The 18,376-nt window shown below is 37.5% G+C and overlaps 1 protein-coding gene across 7 annotated transcripts in view; it reads left to right on the top strand.

Moving 5' to 3' along the window:
• Positions 1-18,376, top strand: part of PSD3 (pleckstrin and Sec7 domain containing 3) — a 493,623-nt gene that overhangs the window by 412,070 nt on the left and 63,177 nt on the right. For all 7 annotated transcript variants that reach the window (XM_054565912.1, XM_054565914.1, XM_054565915.1 and 4 more), the window contains one exon: positions 8,211-8,404. In XM_054565912.1, the coding sequence (XP_054421887.1) occupies positions 8,211-8,404 (194 nt within the window). The remainder of the gene's footprint in view (positions 1-8,210; positions 8,405-18,376) is intronic.

The following is an 18,376-nucleotide window of genomic DNA, read 5'->3' as shown; positions in this document are numbered from 1 at the left end:
CGGCTCATAGAATTAGTAGATCCCGGCGGAAGGGGTCACAGAGCTGCCCAGAGCTCCTGGAGAAGAGACCAGAGACAGGATAAACCGGAGAGTCCTGGAGCTGACTTCCTCCCATTTCCGTAGTCTCTATTTGGCGAGGGCAAGCAACGCACCCAAAGAGCCAAAAGCAGGGAAAGCACACAATAGAAGACCCCAAACTGACCAGTGCCGGGGTGCCCGCCAGCCAGGGGGGCCAGACGAGTAAGCGAGGTCGCGAATAAGCCCCCTGGGCTGGGGCAAGCACGCACAAGCCCAGACGGGCCGGGGATCCTGCTGAGCCGGGAGGGCGCTCAAGGAGCCGGCGTGAAAGTGCAGCGTGATTAGTCCATCCCTGGCCGAAGGGGTCACAGAGCTGCCCAAAGCAGGAGTCAGACACAGACAGTAGACTCCTGGAAGGCTCAAACGAACGACCCAAGGTCATATAGGGTCAACAACTGACATCATCAGAGGCAGGCCCAGAAAGAAAAGTAAAGGAATAGATAGATAGATAGATAGATAGATAGATAGATAGATAGATAGATCCACCTACTACCATAGAAGTTTAATACACAAAGTCAGGAAATCTGGATGGCCCAATTAAAGCAGAAGCGAAAATAAAGAAAGAACTTAACAGACTCTCACAAAAATGGAAAGAAAAAGAAGTTCCCCCCAAATTAGTGGAAAAGGGGTCTCCCCACAGAGAGAGCTAAATGAAATAGAGGCAAGGGAACTATCAGATACTGAATTCAAAACAATGGTTCTAAGGAAGCTTGATGAGCTCAACCAGCTCAAAGATAACTATGAGAAACTGCAGAGAAACTCTCAGGATCTTACAACAAACTATATCAACCTGGAAAAGGACACAGAAACTATCAAGAAGACACAGGATATGAAGAATACCATTTCTGAATTGAAGAACACAGTGGAAGGAATCCAAAGCAGGCTGGATGAAGCTGAGGATCAAATCAGTAAGATGGAGGATAAGGTAGAAAAAAGCTCCCAGAAAGAACAAGAAATGAAAAAAGACTCAAAAAGAAGGAAGAGGCATTTAGGGAAATGCAGGACAACCTGAAACGCAATAACATCCGTATAATAGGGATACCAGAAGGAGAAGAAGAGGAGCAAGGGATAGAGAAGCTCCTCGAAAAAGTAATGATGGAAAATTTCCCTAATTTGAGGAGAGAAAGACTCTCATGGAGCCAGGAGGCACAGAGGACCCCACTTAAGAGGGACTCGAGGAGGTCCACTCCAAGACACATCATCATTAAAATGGCAACTATCAAAGACAAAGAGAGAATCCTCAAGGCAGCAAGGGAGAAGGAGAAAGTAACATACAAGGGGTCCCCGCCTAGGAGCTGACTTCTCAACAGAAACACAACAAGCCAGAAGGGAATGGCAACATATATTCCAAGTCATGAAAAGCAAGGGCCTACAGCCAAAGCTGCTCTACCCAGCAAGGCTCTCAATTAAAATAGAAGGGGAAATAAGGAGCTTCCCAGACAAGGGAAGTCTAAAAGAATACCTCTCTACCAAACCAGCACTCCAAGATATGCTAAGGGGACTGGTTTAAGAAAATGAAGGAAAAGAATGAGAGAGAGGGGAACACAGGTACAAAGAGAAAAGATGAGTAAGTTTCTATCAGTAATATCTCTCAACTTGAATGGACTAAATGCCCCAATCAAAAGACACAGGGTAGCTGAATGGATAAGAAAACATGACCCACACATATGCTGCCTACAAGAGACCCACCTCAGAGCAAGAGACCTACACAGATTGAAAGTAAAGGGATGGAAAAAAATATTCCAAGCAAATGGGCAAGAGAAAAAGGCCGAGGTTGCCATACTTGTATCAGACAAAGTAGATTTCAAAACAAAGGCCATAAAAAGAGACCCAGAGGGGCACTTTATAATACTTAAAGGAAGAATCTATCAAGAAGACATCAACATTGTAAACTTATATGCACCCAATATAGGAGCCCCCAAGTATATAAGGAAATTGTTGGACGACTTCAAAAAAGATATAGACAGCAACACACTGATAGTAGGGGATTTCAACACCCCACTGTGAAAAAATGGACAGATCTTCCAAACAAAACATTAATAAACATATTGTGGCGCTGAATGACATACTGAATCAAAGAGACTTAACTGACATATATAGAACCTTACATCCCAAAGAAGGAAAATACACATTCTTTTCAAATACTCATGGCAGTTTTTCAAAGATAGACCACATGATAGGACACAAAGCAAACCTCAGCAAATTCAGGAAAATTGAAATAATACCAAACTTTTTCTCGGACCACAAGGGCTTGAAACTGGAAATCAACCTCAAAGAGAAACTTCAAAAACTTGCAGACTCATGGAGACTGAACAGTAGACTATTAAACAATGAATCGGTCAATAATGAGATAAGAGAAGAAATCAAAAAATTTCTGGAAATAAATGAAAATGAACAGACAACAGTCCAAAATTTATGGGACACAGCAAAGGCAGTCCTGAGAGGGAAGTTCATAGCAATACAGGCTTACCTAAAAAAGATAGAAACATTTCAAATAAAAGACCTAACACTACAACTTCAAGAATTGGAGAAAGAACAACAAATAAATCCCAGAGCAAGTAGAAGGAAGGAAATAGTCAAGATTAGAACAGAACTGAATGACATAGAGACGAAAAGAACAATTCAAAGGATCAACCAATCCAGAAACTGGTTCTTTGAAAAGATAAATAAAATTGACAAGCCTTTAAGCAGACTCATCAAGAAAAAAAGGGAGAGGACCCAAATTAATAATATCAGAAATGAAAGAGGAGAAATAACAACTGATACCACATAAATACAAAGGATCGTCAGAAACTACTATGAACGATATATGCCAAGAAATTTGAAAACCTTGAAGAAATGGACAAATTTTTAGAAAAGTATAATCTTTCAGCACTGAAGGAGGAAGAAACAGAAAGCTTGAACAGACTGATAACAGCTGGGGAAATTGAAGCAGTCATCAAGAAACTCCGGGCACAAAAAAGCCCAGGGCCAGACGGTTTCCCAGGAGAATTTTACAAAACATTTAAGGAAGAGCTAACCCCTGTCCTTCTCAGACTATTCCAAAAGAGCCAAGAAGAGGGAAGACTCCCAAATTCTTTCTATGAGGCCAGCATCACCCTAATCCCAAAACCAGATAAAGACCTTACAAAGAAAGAAAACTACAGGCCAATTTCGCTGATGAACATAGATGCTAAAATCCTCAAGAAAATATTGGCAAACCGCATCCAGCAATACATTAAAAAGATTATCTACCACAATCAAGTGGGATTCATCCCAGAGATGCAGGGATGGTTCAATATATGCAAGTCAATAAATGTAATACATCACATAAATAAAAGAAAAGACAAAAACCACATGATCATCTCGATAGATGCAGAAAAAAACATTCAATAAGGTACAGCACCCATTTATGATCAAAACACTCAGCAAAATGGGAATAAGTGGGGCAATTCTCAATGTAATAAAGGCCATATATGAAAAACCTACAGCCAACATCATACTCAACGGGCAAAAGCTAAAGGCTTTCCCACTAAGATCGGGAACACGACAAGGATGTCCGCTCTCACCGCTTCTTTTCAACATCGTATTGGAAGTCCTAGCCACAGCGGTCAGACAAGAGAAAGAGATAAAAGGCATCCAAATAGGAAAGGAGGAAGTAAAACTATCATTGTTTGCAGATGACATGATAGTGTACATAGAGAACCCTGTAGACTCTACCAAAAAAAAAAAAACAACATGGTGGTTCCTCAAAAAGTTTTAAAAAGAATTAGCATGTGTTCTGGGCATATCCCCAAAAGAACTGAAAGCAAAGACTCAAAAAGATTTGTATACCTATGTTTATAGCAGCATTAGTCACAGTAGCAAAAAGGTGGAAGCAACCCAAGTGTTCCTTAACGGATGGATGGATGAACCCTTAGGACATTATGCTAAGTGAAACGGGTCCATCATAGATAATGTAAGATTCTGCTTATTTGAGGGACCTAGAGTAGTCAACTTCACAGAGGCAGAGTGGGATAGTTATTGCCAGTGGCTGAGGGAGAAGGGAATAAGAAATTGTATTTAATGGGTATAGAATTTTAGTTCGGGATGAAGAAAAGTTCTGGAGATGGTTGGTAGTATTGATTTCACAACAACGTGAATGTACTTAATGCCACAGAACTGTACATATTTAAAAATGGTTAAAATAAATTTTATGTTATTTTACTACAGTAAAAAAAAAAAGGAAATGTACATAAAAATGTGAATGCTGGAAGTGCCTGCTGAACTTGAACTTCATTGTCCAACTCTGATATCACATTCCTAGTGATGATTTTGCAGGTTGAGTAATATTTCAGCTCGGATCTATACAGTGTTTCTTTTTAACTGTTATTTCCCACCCTGACACCTCTCACACACAAAAGGCCACAAGTTTATTTTCCATAGTTGAATTCCACATAACAGGGCCTTCAAGATAACTTAATTTGCAAGTGTGGTGCTAGCCGAAAACCCACTTTAATGAGACTTGCCAAGTGGCATATTTCATAGTCTGCCCAGTGGCTGGGTCATGTAACAGTATTCAGCTGTCATGAATTGTAGGAGGCAGTTGCTTTTCATTTTTGTGGAATTTCAGTGAAATATAAGATTCCAGTGGATTTGTATGCTTCCTTATCTAATTTTTTTCTTTTAAAAATGAAAGCACCTGTCATGAGTAAGGCAGAATGTGGGAAATTCGTGATTTATAGTTGCCCTTTAGAAAGAACAGAGAAGAAGAAAAGTTACCCACAGCCAGCACCAGAGCTCTTGCCTTTCTGGAAGTCAACTGCATCATGATGTAGTGGACTTGGACTACCCACGGAATGATACACTTGATCACCAAGAGAACAGATTGATGCGAGGGACATTTGGGGGAATTTCGTAGGTTGTAAGGTGTTGAGATGTCTGGAACCTCAGTAGGCTGTACTCCACTAGGAATCTTTTGAAATGTACAAAATATTCATGTATGAATCATTTCTTTTCACAGTCAAGACAGAGAGCCCTTCGAATCCCCTCTATTTTACTTTAACAAAATCCTTTGTATTGTCACTCTGAGAAATGTTTCAGTGGGTCAGGGTACATGGGAAAGCCCTAGTTAATGGACTGTTTTCTATAGAAATGAGTTAAGTTGATTTATGGAATTATTTTTATCAGTATTTTGTATTAATTTATATCTGCTTTTATATTCAATGGAAACAGCCTTCCTGATGGGGAGGCACTGGCATTTATGATATCTGTAAAAATAATAAAACCCCCCAATGATATCATCAAGAATAACCTGACTTCAGGTATAATGTAATTGATTCCTATCCTCTGCCACTTCCATGTCTCAAATAGAGCCAGGCAAAAGTTCTGGGGACCAAGGAAATGTAGGAGGAAGGGCAGGAATAAAAGTGAAGTGAGTGCAGGGTTCGGGGGGCGGGTTGCTAGCAGGGGAGGAAAAGGCCCTCCAGTGTTATTCCTGGTATTCCTTCCGTCCTGGAAGTCCCAGCTGTCATACACCCATGTGTGTTTAAGCCCAAAAGACAGCCATCACCAGATGGTGCCAGCCTGCATTTCTGTCCAGGATAGATTTTTATTCTAGAGTCTGACAAGGTCTTTTCATTAACCTTCACAATATCAGGAAACTTGTTTTGCAGCATTGAATACTTTCACTTACTGTCAGTTTTACTGAGCTCTATGTTGAACATTTCTCCAGTTATTGTCCTGTTGTTGTACTTGGGCTTTAGTATTCCATGGCATAGAACATGCAAGCCTTTCCAATGACAGCCCTGTTTAAAAGAAATGTAATCCATGCCACACATGTAATTTAAAAATTTTAGAAGGCAAATTATAAAAGTAAAAAGAAACAGGGAAAATTAATTTTATAATGTATTTTTCAATTTAACCTAGTATATCCAGAATATTATCATTTCAATGTGTAATCAGTATAAAAAAATTACTGAAGTATTTTCCATTTTTCTGTGCCAAGTCTTTTGAAATCTGCTGTATATTTTTTCACTTACTGCACATCTGAATTTGGACTATCCACATTTTAAGTTCTCAATAACCTTATGTGGCCAGCCTACTTGATATAATGCTCAATGGCCAAAGCTGGAAAGATTTGAGCAACAAATTAAATAATAATACTGTTTGATTATAACCCAAAGAAAAACTTAAATATCCATTGTCCATACCTATAGAAAAGTTCCAATTAGTAAGGTAGGAGAAATGAGGGAAATAAAATCACCATTAGATCACCACAACAATAATGGTCACAGGCAAGAATCACTGATAATGCTAAAGTTAGTGTTAGAAGTTTAAAGAAAGACTGCCCTGGCTGGTGTGGCTCAGTGGATTGAGTGCCAGCCTGCGAACCATGGGTTCGATTCCCAGTCAGGGCACATGCCTGGGCTGCCGGTCCCCAGTAGGGGGCATGCGAGAGGCAATTAATTACACATTGATGTTTCTCTCCCTTTCTTTCTCGTTCCCTTCCCCCTCTCTAAAAATAAATAAATACTGTGTTTTTTTAAAAAAGAATTTAAAATAAAAGAGGACATTTTCATAGGCATAAAATATCTCCCTAAAATCATTTACAAAGAAAAATAATAAACTTCACAGTGTAGAAACTTGTCAGATACCGCCTTAACTAAGTGATCAAGGTAAATATCCCTGGTAGTAAAAAATCTGAGAAGGTATGTCACCTATGACATCCTTCCTAAAAATATATAGCTGTAATCTAAATATGAGAAGACAGCAAACAGACCTAAATTGGGGATATTCTACAAAATAACCAACCAGTACTCTTCAGTGTCAAGGTCATGAAGGACAAGGAGAGACTGACGGACTGTCACTGACTAGGGGAGACATGAGAACTAAGGATCTGTGGGATAATGGCTAGGATCCTGGGACAGAAGAAATATTAGTGAAAAAACTGGTAAAATCAGAATAAAGTCAAGTTTAATTCATCATTTTGTGGTGTTAATTTCTTTGTTTTGAATTTTTACTGTTGTTACATACGATGTTAACATTGGGGAAACTGGGTGATGGGCATATGGGAACTCTATGTACTATCTTTGTAAATCTAAAATTATCTCAAAGTAAAAGTAAAATATAAATGTCTAAGAGTCCCATGTTATCAATATATCTCACAATTACTTATCAAATACCAGTGGAGAAAAAAGGTGATTTTTCTCAATCACCAAATAAACACTTTTGATGATTGTTAACTTTGTGGTTTGTTTTAAATACATTTTATTGGTGGTTATTGTCACAAAGTTTTAATAAAAAAGATTCAATAATCAAAGTTTAATAAACAATGAAACCAGGAGTTAATTCAGAAAATTAAAATAGAAGCTAAGACAAGGGCTCTTTTTTTTTTTTTATTGTGCTTTGTTTTCCAGCAGTAGATCAGAGCTTATTAACTGTCTTCTACACTCCCATTTTGTCCTTATACTTCATGCACATTACAATCTCAAGCATGGCTGATAGAGTGCCCCGCACTTTTGTGGTGGTGTGGAAAACAATAGCTGTTAGATGGCAAAGCATTGTGCATGGCGCACCGTTCTAACTCGTTCATTGGTAGCTTTACCTGTAGTTTTGATATTTGAGATTAACCTGGTTATTTTGTAGATATAGTTCAATGCTATTCATTGGGCTTAACCTGTAATTTTTTTTGTTGTATTCTGTATGCTTGATATGCTAAACCATGCAGATACCAAAACTCAACATCAAAATCATGATCTCTGCCAAAGAACGTCCGATCATGATCTCTGCCAAAGAACGTCCTCTCGTTTGAAAGAAGATGAACATGAAAGCACTATAGCAGGTGGAAAGAGCAGAGGCTTTAGGCATTTGACAATCTTATCCTCACTGTGTCTTCCTTTAATAATTAGATCTCTAACTTTAGTACTTACTTCAACTCTGAGTCTGTTTCCTTATCTCAATTCAGGCTACTACTAATGTCATCTTACAAGATTGTCAAGATCATTAATACCTGGCACATAGGAGACTCTCATTTAGTAAATGACAGCTGTTACTATCATGATTTTTACCTAAGGCTGCTAAACCACTGGAAAACACAATAGTTTATTACACTAAATAACTTTGTTCATTGAATATTATGGTAGGTACTCAGTCTTTGTGTTTTCTCCCTTTAGAGATGATGAAGAGAAAAAAAAATCTCCATCAGAAGGTACTGATGAAAAGGCTAATGGAACACATCCAAAGACCCTCAGTCGTATTGGGAGTACTACCAACCCGTTCTTGGACATTCCTCATGACCCAAATGCTGCCGTGTACAAAAGTGGATTCTTGGCTCGGAAAATTCACGCAGATATGGATGGAAAGAAGAGTAAGCATCATTTGTTGTCATTTATTTCATCTTTACTAAAGTTCAAAATTTAAAGTGAATTTTTATGAAGTAAAGTCAAAGATGAGGGAAAATTATATTTATAAATCTAGAAAAGTGTTACTAAAGTTTGATAAAACCTCTAACCCTAAGTCAGAAATCCACTGTGGTACCTGATCTTCTTGAAGTAGAATTACAGAACTTCAGAAATTGAAGTCTTCCTACAGATTATTCATTTCCAACTTCTTATTCACTTATTCTTGCTTTCAACAAATTCTTTTGAGTACCCCCTATGTTCTAGTCATCAAAAAATATAGTAGTGAGGAGGATGGATAAGGTCCCTGTCTTCATGCCATTTATATTTCTGTAGTTAAGGCAAAAGTTGAACTTGTAACACATGGAAAAATCATTGGAATAAAATCCAAGAGACAAAAGCAGGGAGGGAAAGAATCGAGAGATCCGAGCACATGTGGAAGAATTGGCCCTCATGGAAGATGGACAGGAGTGACGTAGGCGAACCTGGCGTAACTGGGGAATTGAAGGAGTCCCATCGGACAGTTTTGTGAAGTACAAGACATGAATATCTACTGACAGATCCAGTGTTTGAGATTCATGAAAAATGGATCATGTTTCCATGTTTAGAATAAACTTTGCAGAGTGAAACAGCAATTTGATGTATTGACCAGGCTAAGATAAGCTGGTATGTGTGCTAAAATTAGTAGACTATACCTCCCGGCATCCCTGCCCACCTACAGACACAGGTATACAGTGCTGGGACAGACAGTGCCCCGGTTTCCTTTTGTGACTGGGCACTTTTTCTTAACATGCTGGCATATTCTATTAGGTTACAGTCGAGAGAAACATGGTGGTAGAGTGGCTTTGATGCTGACTCATGAGGCTGAGCAAGTTCCTTGATATTTCCAAATTCTTTGGGATTACCCCCACCATATTTGCTGTATGTCTGCACACTAGCCTACTAGACTACTTAACTTTCTGTAACAGCATGGTGTCAGGACTCGTGTAGTTGCAGGTGACAATAGGTCCAACTAGCTAGGAAAAAAGGGCAAGGACACATCTGAAGATGAATGTTTGTCACCCGGACACTTGAACCATTTCTGTCTCTACATTATTTTGCATGTCAGCTTTATTCTTTGAAACAGAACTCTGTTCCACAGCTGGACACATGATTATTGGCAGCACTGTAGAGCATGTGTTCAGTTTTGTCACCAGAAGGATTCTTTTTCATCTCAAACTTCCAATTTTGTCTAATTCTGGGGCAGGACTCTGTTTGTATGACTGAGGGGATGGAATACTTTGATTGTCAACACCCACTTGGTTGTAATGGCAACAGGGAAATTTTCTCCAGAAAGGAGTAAGGCAACAGTTCTCAGAGAAATAGTGTTCTTGGGAGACAGCAGCATTCATTCATTTCTTTGTTCCCAGCCTGCACACACACCCTTCCTCCCTGCATTGAGTTCAGACAATGCTTTCGCCAAACGCAGTACAAACTTCCCTTTATAACCACAGTCGCAAACATATCCGCTCTGCTCCACATGCTGTGTCGAGCTGTGGCTCTCATCCCCAGGGCTAAAATTTGCTGGCTGGTGTCCATCCCCCTCGGGTGGGGATGTAGCTTCATTCTATGGGCTAAATGAAAATATGCCAAAATAACTGACATACTTCATGTGAAGTACTAAAGGCAAAAAAAGAAAACTGAATAATGCTGGTTTAAAATACCAGTTCAAGAAAAGGGAAACAAGAAAGCAAAACAGCTATCACTGATTCAGGCACTGTTACTACATCCTCCTGGACCAGGAGAACATCAATGAGCACCATTTCATTGATTCACTTCCCTAGGAATGGATTGGCACACTTGATTAACTCATTTCAGTGTGTCCCCAGATGTAGCCTATTTCTGAAACTTTCTCTGTGCCTGTTTTCCTGGGCCACCTCTGAGGATTACAGGAGAGAATTCCCCAGCTGGAAGATCTGTGCCCTTAGTAGGCCACTGCGTGTGAGTGTAGGTGTAAAACCTGGGAGTTTCTCAGTAGTCGAGCCAGCAGAGACCTCTTGTACCAGACTAGAGGTTTTCCTGCAGATAAAACTCCTTTAAAGCTTTAGCTAACTCCTTGGAGAACCTCTGGTTCATTAGGGCAGTTTCAAGTATCACGAGGCTTTTGTCTTTTTCACAACTTTAACGAGAGTTTTACCTGCCTCTGCTTCTGTGTGTCTCTGCTTCTGCTTCAGAACACAGACACAGATGGAAAAATGGATGGATCTCATAATCGGGGGGCTAACTAGGCCCCCGTCTCTAGGCTTCATCCCTGTCCGTCGCTTTATTACTGGTGGCTTTTTTCCCTCGGCCTTTGAGAGAGGGGTAGTGGAAGGAGCCTCAAAGTGCCAGCTGCCTTTGATTCTTCGGACTCTTCCTGTGTATTCCCATTCCAATTGTCCATGTTTTTTTAAATATATAATATTTATTATACTTTTTCCATTACCACTTAGTCCCCATATGCCCGCCTCCCCCCAGCCGCCACCACCTTTTTCTGTGCCTGTGAGTCTTTCCCTTTTTTGCTTGATCCACGCCCCCCCATCACGACACCGCCCCCCGCACTAACTGTCATCTGTTCTCCATCATCTTTAATGTGGACAGATAATTTAACTCTTCCGGTACAGAAAGTGAATAATTTCTAGTGACAATTTACGTATGCTGAAATTTACCAAGTGTATAGTTTGAATTTTGAGAAATAGATACAGTTGTGTAACCACCATCACAATCAAGATACGTAACATTTTCATTACCTGAAAAAGTGTCAGTGAACTTTTTGCAGTTAATTTTTTCTCCCTTTCCTCCCAGCCCATGGCATTCACTTATCTGTCCATGAGCACTAGACTTTTACCTTTTCTAGAACTTTAGTAAATGGAATTATGACTTTGACTTACCAATGTTCATTACAGATTTCATCCATTTTGTCATGTGATGGTTGAATTCATAGTTTGTCTCTTTTATTCTTAGTGGTCTGTTCATTCCATAGTTTGGATACCCCACACTTTACACATTCACCACCTGGACATTTGGGTGCATTCCATGTTTGGCTCTTATAAATAAAGCTGCTTTACACATTCACATACAAGTCTTTGTACGTATGTATGTTTTTAGAAGTTACCTAGGAGTAAGGGAGTGAGATTGCTGGGGTGTATGTTAAGTATATATTTAACTTTATAAGAAACTTCCAAACTCTTTTCTAAAGTGCCAGTACCGTTTTGCATTCTTACCAGATATGTATGTTTTGTCCTCTTGATAAAATGATCCTTTTGTCATGAGATGATCCTTCTGGTCACCTTCCTTATTTCAAAGTCTACTTTGTCTAATATTAATATAGTGACTCTAGTTTTCTTTTTAGTTTTTGCATGATATACAGAAATTCTTTCTAATTTTTTAATTTTTATCTATGAAGTCTTTAAAAACTTTTTGTCTTACAGTGGTGAGTCTTGCTTTTTATTCAGCTGACAACCTGTCTTTTAATTGAAGTGTTTAGACTGTTTACATTTATGGTCATTACTTCAAATCTACCATCTTGTTTTGTTTGTTTTACTTATTTCATCTTTTAGTTTTTCCTCTTTTCATGCCTTGTTTAGGTTTGTGTGTGTGTTTCTCTTTTCACCATTGGCATATTAGCTCTGCCTCTTTTGTTTAATATTTTAGTGATTGCTGTAATGTTTACAGTAAAATCTTTAATTTGTCACAGTCTATCTTCAAATTTTACTACTTCATGTATAGTATGAGATCCTTTTAACATATTATTTTCTTTCTCTTTTCCTAGCGTGTGTGCAATTGTCATACATTTTAATTGTGTATATGTTATAAAACTGATAGTACATTATTATTTTTGCTTGGAACAGAAGTGTTTTTTACTTTTATACATACTGACCATTTCTGGTATACCAGATTTCTTTTGAAGGTTCCAAACTTCTATTTAGTATCACTTTTTGTTTTGTTTTGTTTTTTTGCTCGGACAATTTCCTCTAATATGTCTTATAGTAAATTCCTGCTGGTAAGAATTGCTCTCATGTTGTATTGATTTTTAAACAATTTATATTACATCTTAATTTTAGAAATTTATGTTCAATTCTTTAGCAGTGTTTTCTTTTTCTCTCAGTAATTTTAAAATGTTGTTCCATTGTTCCCTGCCCTGCACAGTTTTAGACAGAAAGTCTGAAGCCATTCTTTGTTCCTCAGCACCTAGTGTGTTCCCCCTCTCTGGCTGCTTTCAAGATTTTTCTCTTTATGTTTGATCTTCATAATTTGATTTATTATGGGATACCTTAATGTGTTTTTTAATGTTTTCTTTATCTGCTCTTTGTTGTTCTTGCATTCATCAGTTTATAGTTTTCACCAGTTTTGGAAATTTTTCAGCTATTATCTCTATAGCACCCATTCCTCTTTCTGGGACTCTAGTTTCCTATATGTTAGACCACTTGATGTTACACTAAGGTTCATTGAGGCATTGTTGATATTTTTCCAACTCCTTTTTTGTATTTTCAGTACTTTATTATAATAAATTTTTATCCTTATCAAGTCTGCTGTAATATTTTCCATTTCACATGTAGTATTTTTTATCTTTGAAACTGAATTGTGAATCTTTATATCATCCATTTCTCCCCTAATCAAGTTTGTATTTTTCTTAATGTCCTTGAGCATATTTATCTTATTTATAATAGCTATTTTAGGGTCCTCCTCTTAGAATTCTTTCCCCTCTGTCATTTCTAGGATGTTACTTTGATTTTTCTGCTAGCTGTATGTCATACTTTTCTTCCTTTTTTCTTGCATTCCTAGTAATTGTTATTTGAATGCCAGATATTGTGACATTTTTCGGGGCTGGATTTCTTTGTATTTCTCTAAAGAACATTGGATTTTAATCTATTGTGCAGTTAAGTAACGTGTAGATTAACTGAATCCTTTAGAGGCTTGCCTTACCCTTTTCTATGGTAGATTCAGAGCAGCCTTTATTCTGGGATTATTTAGCTCCATGACTAAAGCATTATTGCAATTCTTTAGACTCCATCCAATCCCTGTATTATGAAGTCTTTCTGTTCTATCTGATAAAAATACAAACTATTTCTAGCTCAGTGTGAGCCCTTGAAATTTTTCATTCCACTGCTTTTTGGTAGGTCTCTCCCATGCACTCAATAATTTGCTTTTATGTCTGCTCACATCTGGGCATTCCTCCACAGGTCTCCAGAGTGATTTTTTTGTGTATATTTCTCCGCTGTTTTATTCTTATCTACAAATTCTAGCCACTTCAGCCTCACCAGACTCCCTCTTGAGCTCTTCAACTCCATGTGACTTTCAAGCTCTGTTGAGGTGTTTACTCTCTTTCACTACTGAATCCTAGATGTTCCCTCCAAGCAATAATACGGGGGCTAGTTTGTTCCTTTCTCTTTGGAATCTCCAAAATTGCCTATTGTACAAGATCTGAAAACATTTGTTTTATATGTTGTCCTCTTTTCCAGTTGTTATGATAGGAGGGTAGTTTCTGTAGCAGTTAATCTTTTATGGGCCTAAATAGAATTAAACAGGTTACTAATCTCTTTTGCTGAGAAATTTCTTTCTTGTTGCCTCAGACCTCAAGAAACCTCATATTTACTGAGCTATGAAAGTGATAAGGAAATGAGGGAGGGTATAAGGGGACTAAATGGTAATTTTAAAAAAAAGAAAAAAATTTTTTAAGGAATTGATAAGGAAATCTAAGTCTTTGAGTATAATCAAACCCTTTAGATATGTATTTGGAGAACCAGAAAGGGATTCTTTTCCTTCCCGGCTAATCTTCTCCATGTTCCCCTGTCCCAGTATTTTGGACCTTCAGTCACGTGCGGTTGAACTGGTTTGTCTCAGTGTTAGACTGCTGCGGCTTCTTAGAAATGTACCAGAATGCCTGAGCTGCATCTGAGTGCATCTGCCTTTCTCTTTTGAAAGGTGATCATCATAAGCAAATTTGAACTATGCTTTTTATCACTCATGTTTAATGTGCTCTGAAATAACAGCATTTTTTATTTCCAATACATTAAAAAATAAAGACAACACTGGAGATTTCCTGGAACATGTGGTTCAAATGATGTTTGAGGAGTCTGGATAATGATATCTTTTGGACATATTAATCCTGAAAGTCTATAGATATTTATTTGGATCAGTCATGTTCCATATCAGTAGAGCTATATTGGCATTTGTACATATAAGTAAACATGACCAGGTTCTCCAATGACAGATATTACTAAGAGTTTTTAATAAGGGAGGATTTGGGCCAAAGCTCTAGGGAGAAATTAAGAACCTGATTAATGTGTCTCTACATGACCACTATCTGACAAGATTTTGTATCTTTCTCATTTTTTTAATTAACTATAAGCTCAATTTGTTAGATGGCATCCATAATTGCTCATATAAATATTTTTAAAATCTTGGAGGTATTTATTTAGCTGTTTAGTTATTTATCTAGCATTTTGAAGATATCCCCAGCTAAGAATTTCTACCTCCAGGAGACAAATCATGATTAAAAGCAAACAGTGTATCTCTCATAAAAGTATGTGTTTACCAAAACCATTAAATCTGACATTAAGGGAAAGCTTTGAACAGTTAAATTTGGAAAACAAAATGTGTGTTCCGGATTTTTTTCAAGTAGCATGAGAAACAAAATTCAGTATAAGCTCTTAGCTTTACCAATATGATAGAAGATACTTGTGGAAATTGAAATGATGGGAAATAAGACACTCAAAATGTTAATGTTCTAACTGATGATAATGATAGTCCTAATTAAGTGATTTCTCACTTAATAGAGCTTTATCCGAACACTTCATAACACTAACTCATTTAATCATCACCCTATGAAGCAGGTATTATTATCATCATCATCTTCACCATCCTCACTTTTCTGAGGAGGAAATTAGTCTTAACTGTCTTATCCAAGGCTGTAGTATAGAACAGCAGGATCTGATGAAACAAAAATCTGATTATAGCAAACTAATTGTGGCATATTGTTAAAACCAGTCCATGAGAAAATACATGCTTAGGATGTATTTAATTCAGCATTTTTTGTGTGGTCAGGACAGACTCTCACTATGAAGCATGTATTTCGATGACTGTAGATCTCAAGTTAGGGCTGGTGAGACCTGAACATTGCTCTTACTTGGCCAGCACAGTGCATTTTGTAAATTGAATTGCATGAATTTAGTTCCGCATTTTCCTGTTGACCGTAATCTCCACACTCCCCTGTGGTATCACACTAGGCCTCCTCACACAGTCATTGCCACTTTTCTGGGCCCAAAGTCTTTAGAAATTGTGCCTCTCCTCCCCCATTTAGACTGACATAGCACGCAAGAGATGGGGACAGACAAGTGGACAAGTCCATAAGTAATGCTGTATTTTTATTTTACAGGTATCTCTAAATGAGGTGCTTGCCCAGTTTTTGTTACCACAATTTATAAGCTGAAGTGCAAGTAATGATTTTTTCCCCTATGTGAGTTAAGCATTCCTCAAGTACCTAAGACTATATGTGTACAAAGACATTAACCACAGTCTCTGTCTTCGAAGGAGCTTACTTTTAGTTTTTTCTATATAAGGAGTAATTACAATCTAGAATCCACAGTACATACACTGTTTGCTAAGTTACCACATAAAATGTTCAAAATGGAGTGGAAAAAGTGCCGTTGGGACCATGCTGACATTCTCCCAGATAATAAGACATCAGCAGGACAGTGGAATAGAAAAGAGTCTAGAAACAGTGGTGTTCAGTGTTTACGATAATTCGGTATGTGACATAGGAGGTAACTGAGATAATTAGGGACAGCAGAAATGCTTCAGTGAATGGTGCTGAGGGTGTGTGTGGTATAAGGATGGAGTATTGGGGAGGGGGGAGTTGTTTGTCTGTGTATGTGTGTTCCCCCTATCAGTCAACCAGGAAAACCAGTTTCATGTACTCATAGATTAGAGGTAAACATTTGAGAGACAAAATCTAAAATTTTTAGAAGAAAATGTGGAACAATATCTTGGTTACCTTTGGATCAAGAAGGATTTTCAAGGTTTATTAAAACCAAAATCAGTAAAAGAATATATTGATACATATGATGACATTAAAAGTAAAATCTTCCTTATATTAAAATCCTCTTTAAAAAGTTAAAAGTCAATCCAAATATTGGGAGAAGATACTTGTAGCGTATTACTAATAAAGGATTAATATCTACAATATAAAAATTTTTTTAATTAATTAGAAAAGACAATCTCATAGAAAAATGGACAATAATTTGAACAGACCATTCACAGAAAAAGTAATTGAGATGATCAATAAGTTTATGAAGAGAGACTCAACCTCACCAATAATCAAGGGTAATCAGGTGAAATGCACAATGAGGTATCATATCACATACGTCACATTGGCCAGTATTTGAAAGAATGATAACACCAAATGGTGGTGAGGATTTAGAGTAACAGTCACTCTTCTGCCCTGTGAATGTATCAGTCATATCATCACTTTGGAAGACAGTTGGCAATAATCAGCAAAGTGGAAAATATTTACATTTATGCCTCAGTTAACCCAATCTTAGGTAAGTATCTATAATGTTTATAACATTATAGGAATGTTCATAACAGCATTGTAATAGCTCAAAATAAAACAACCTAAATGGCCCTTAATAAGAAATTAGAGGGATTTTATATATCCTATAATAGAAGACTATGTAATAATGAAAAACAAGGAGCTAGAGTTCCATGAATCACATGGAGGAATCTCACAAACTTAATATTGAATGAAAAACATCAACTTGCAGAAGAATGTGCACATGTTACATTCTAAAGCATGCAAAACTGTTTTTAGTAGGAATACATTCCCATATAGAAAGCTCTAACTGTGGAAGAATGATTAACTCTAGCAGAGGGAAGAACACGCAATCAGTGATGAATACCCAGTAGTTCAACTATATTGCGTGGGACAAAAGTTCTGGGGTTTACAGTTGTGAGTACGCAAAACAGAGTTTATTCTTGTGTTATTATTTGTTAATTATATTAATTCCCACATGAACAACTGTAAACTTACTTTTGCCCCATGCTATATTGATATTTTTTTTAAATTAGGTGATAGTACGTGTATGGTTTACTTTATTGCTCTTGATAACCTTTTGCTGTCTTCATGTTTGCTAATAAACTTTTAGAAACTTGATAGAATGCCTGATTGCATAGGGAAGTGGGAAACAGTTGAGAAATCTTTTTTGAAATCTGTGCAAGAATAATAACAAAATCTGAAAAACACAAATTTAGTACTTACTATCACTACGGTGTAATATTTTAAAATTTTACCACAATAATAGAATTTTGGTTGTTTTTCATTTAGAAATGTGAAAGCTTTAGTTACGGGGAGATAAAGCTGGAGAGAGGAACAAAGGAAAGCAGGGAGGGAGTGCCCTTGTGCTGCTCTCACAGGGAGAAAGTGAAGAGAGCCTGCCAAACCGGGGAAACTTGTCATGTTGGCAGCGTGCTCTCCTGAGGTAACCAAGAGAGACGCAAATAGAAGGCCATGCAAACATGTAAGGAAGATGGAGTGGAGCAGTTAAGTTTGCTAACTCCTCATGCCTTGCAGCAGAAAATCACTAGAAAATTTTACAATCTATTAATACAGCACCTTGTTTAGTGATTTGGTGGAACTTAACTACCCACAAAAACACTCAGATGTTAGTGTTTTCTTTTGCAAAATGGAAGTGGGAAGTTGGGAGGTGAATCAAAGAGATAATTGTGTGGACAGACCACTTTAATAATTTTGAAATATTTTAATCACATTGGATTTCCAGTATAGATCCTTCAGTGAGTCTATACACCTGAGATTTGTTTCTAATTTGAAATAATGAAATGTTCTTTGCTTTTTAAGGATGTGAGGACCATATTTGGTTCATATTTTCAATCTAATTTTAATACTCTGGATGTGAGTAGCGTTG

The sequence above is a fragment of the Pteronotus mesoamericanus genome, unplaced genomic scaffold (assembly GCF_021234165.1).
Source record: "Pteronotus mesoamericanus isolate MK-2021 breed Mesoamerican mustached bat unplaced genomic scaffold, CSHL_Meso_final contig_169, whole genome shotgun sequence".
Classification (NCBI taxonomy): Eukaryota; Metazoa; Chordata; class Mammalia; order Chiroptera; family Mormoopidae; genus Pteronotus; species Pteronotus mesoamericanus.
Note: the sequence above shows the minus strand (reverse complement) of the source record. Positions and strands in the feature narration are given on the sequence as shown.